The sequence below is a fragment of the Poecilia latipinna genome, unplaced genomic scaffold (genome assembly GCF_001443285.1).
Source record: "Poecilia latipinna isolate Pla-1442-1.1 unplaced genomic scaffold, P_latipinna-1.0 Scaffold1397, whole genome shotgun sequence".
Lineage (NCBI taxonomy): Eukaryota > Metazoa > Chordata > Actinopteri > Cyprinodontiformes > Poeciliidae > Poecilia > Poecilia latipinna.
Genome location: NW_015114013.1, coordinates 99852 through 101826, shown reverse-complemented (window position 1 = coordinate 101826; position 1975 = coordinate 99852). Strand labels below are relative to the sequence as shown.

The window sequence follows — 1975 nt, the reverse complement described above, 5'->3', positions numbered from 1 at the left end:
CTTTGCTGCGTTTTCAATCCGCTTTTTTAAACTCGTCGCGCTTTTTGACCATCGTAGGCCACTACCCACTTTGTACAACGATCGTCTCTGCTTTTTGAGATGCCTTGGTCTTTCTGTGCCGCAGCTTCTCCGCCACTTTCTGAGCAGTGGGTTATGTAAAGCCGCTCAGAGTGAGACCTCTCGCAGTTTGTTCCCCTCTGCAGCTCCATGAAAACATCTCCGTCGTGGAGCGTGAGGTCTGGGGATCTTCCAGGTGTTTCGGGTCCCTCAGCTCGAAGTCAGCGACTCGTCGTTATCTGCGAGGTAACCCTGAAGTCAGAGGTCAGCCTCCTGACCCACAAATTATTAACAACCTGCTAGCTGCTGAGTAGAAGCGTCTCTGTGACTCTGGAGATAAATAATCAGCTGTTTTTATGAAATATTTTCATTTGTATCCGGTTCCGGTTCGGAGAGAACTCTCACGTTGCTAAGAGTTTAAATAAAACCTAAAGTTTAACCCTGAAAGTGAAGAATGTGTTGCTAATTAACACGAGAGCTATTGGAGTAAAGTCTGTGTGTTGACGTGATGGAAATGACGTCATTTCCTGTTAAAGATTTCAAAGTTAAATCTTAAAGTCAGACTCGGTAAAAGTTTTCGATCTTGGTTTCTGGTTCTGATCCGGTACGGTGATCCTGAACGTGGAGGACTACGTTTCCCACAATGCAAATGGAAACCGTCGATTGTAGCTGCAGCCTTCAAAATAAAAGCTTTGTTTTGTTTATCTTCTTTGTTGGTTTTGGACCAAAACTTTATTCAGATGATTAAAGATTATATCAGATATGATGATGAATTATGATAATAAAACGAGATTAAATACGCGTTAGCAGCTTTGAATAAAAAAAAATAATCATTTTATAGAACCATCTGTCTCAGATCAGAAATATTAGATAACATTTATTAGTTTCATTGATTATTACTGTCAAGTTTGAAAGGTTAGTTTACTATCAGGCTGGTTAGAAAGCTTCAATTTTCATTGTTAGTTTTTTTTAAAATTTCTTTTAAGTTTTTACTTCCTTCACCTTTTATTCTAAAGTATTCCCACCTTTCTGACCTCTGACCTGATGATTATGACCCTCAGAGATCAGGGAAAACGTCTGCTTTTTACTGTGAATGATTCTGGACCTTCTGACTGCTCTGATCTGATTCAGTCCGTTGAAAGTGAACAGGTTTCCGGACAAGACGGGAATCCCTGTCCTCTGGTCTACTTCCTGTCCTTTGGTTTCCTGTCCTCTGGTCGACTTCCTGTCCTTTGGTCTACTTCCTGTCCTGTGGTTTCCTGTCCTCTGGTCGACTTCCTGTCCTTTGGTCTACTTCCTGTCCTGTGGTTTCCTGTCCTCTGGTCGACTTCCTGTCCTTTGGTCTACTTCCTATCCTGTGGTTTCCTGTCCTCTGGTCGACTTCCTGTCCTCTGGTCGACTTCCTGTCCTGTGGTTTCCTGTNCTCTGGTCGGATACCTGTCCTTTTGTCTTATTCCTCTCCTGTGGTTTCCTGTCCTCTGGTCGACTTCCTGTCCTTTGGTCTACTTCCTATCCTGTGGTTTCCTGTCCTCTGATCGACTTCCTGTCCTGTGGTTGACTTCCTGTCCTGTGATTTCCTGTCCTCTGGTCTACTTCCTGTCCTTTGGTTTCCTGTCCTCTGGTCGACTTCCTGTCCTTTGGTCTACTTCCTGTCCTGTGGTTTCCTGTCCTCTGGTCGACTTCCTGTCCTTTGGTCTACTTCCTATCCTGTGGTTTCCTGTCCTCTGATTGTCTTCCTGTCCTGTGGTTGACTTCCTATCCAGTGGTTTCCTGTCCTCTGATCGACTTCCTGTCCTGTGATTTCCTGTCCTCTGGTCTACTTCCTGTCCTTTGGTTTCCTGTCCTCTGGTCGACTTCCTGTCCTTTGGTCTACTTCCTATCCTGTGGTTTCCTGTCCTCTGGTCGACTTCCTGTCCTT

The 1975-nt window shown here is 44.4% G+C and overlaps 3 protein-coding genes across 7 annotated transcripts in view; 1 reads left to right on the top strand and 2 right to left on the bottom strand.

Annotated features, from left to right (window-relative positions):
- Positions 1 to 234, bottom strand: part of xylb (xylulokinase homolog (H. influenzae)) — a 37607-nt gene extending 37373 nt beyond the window's left edge. For all 3 annotated transcript variants that reach the window (XM_015056636.1, XM_015056635.1, XM_015056638.1), the window contains exon 1: positions 70 to 234. In XM_015056636.1, coding sequence (XP_014912122.1) covers positions 70 to 209 — 140 coding nt within the window. In that variant the 5' untranslated portion in view covers positions 210 to 234. The remainder of the gene's footprint in view (positions 1 to 69) is intronic.
- nub1 (negative regulator of ubiquitin-like proteins 1) overlaps positions 1 to 1975 on the top strand; it is a 21278-nt gene that overhangs the window by 10908 nt on the left and 8395 nt on the right. The window contains exon 1 of one of the 3 annotated variants that reach the window (XM_015056641.1): positions 220 to 303. The exons of 1 other annotated variant lie outside the window; for it this stretch is intronic. The gene's annotated coding sequence lies outside the window, so the exon portion shown is untranslated. Of the gene's footprint in view, positions 1 to 219; positions 322 to 1975 lie in introns of those variants that run through there. One more of the 3 variants, XM_015056642.1, reaches the window with a different exon arrangement.
- Positions 1598 to 1975, bottom strand: part of LOC106962308 (luc7-like protein 3) — a 4041-nt gene continuing 3663 nt past the window's right edge. The window contains exon 2 of the mRNA XM_015056658.1: positions 1598 to 1972. Coding sequence (XP_014912144.1) covers positions 1647 to 1972 — 326 coding nt within the window. The 3' untranslated portion in view covers positions 1598 to 1646. The remainder of the gene's footprint in view (positions 1973 to 1975) is intronic.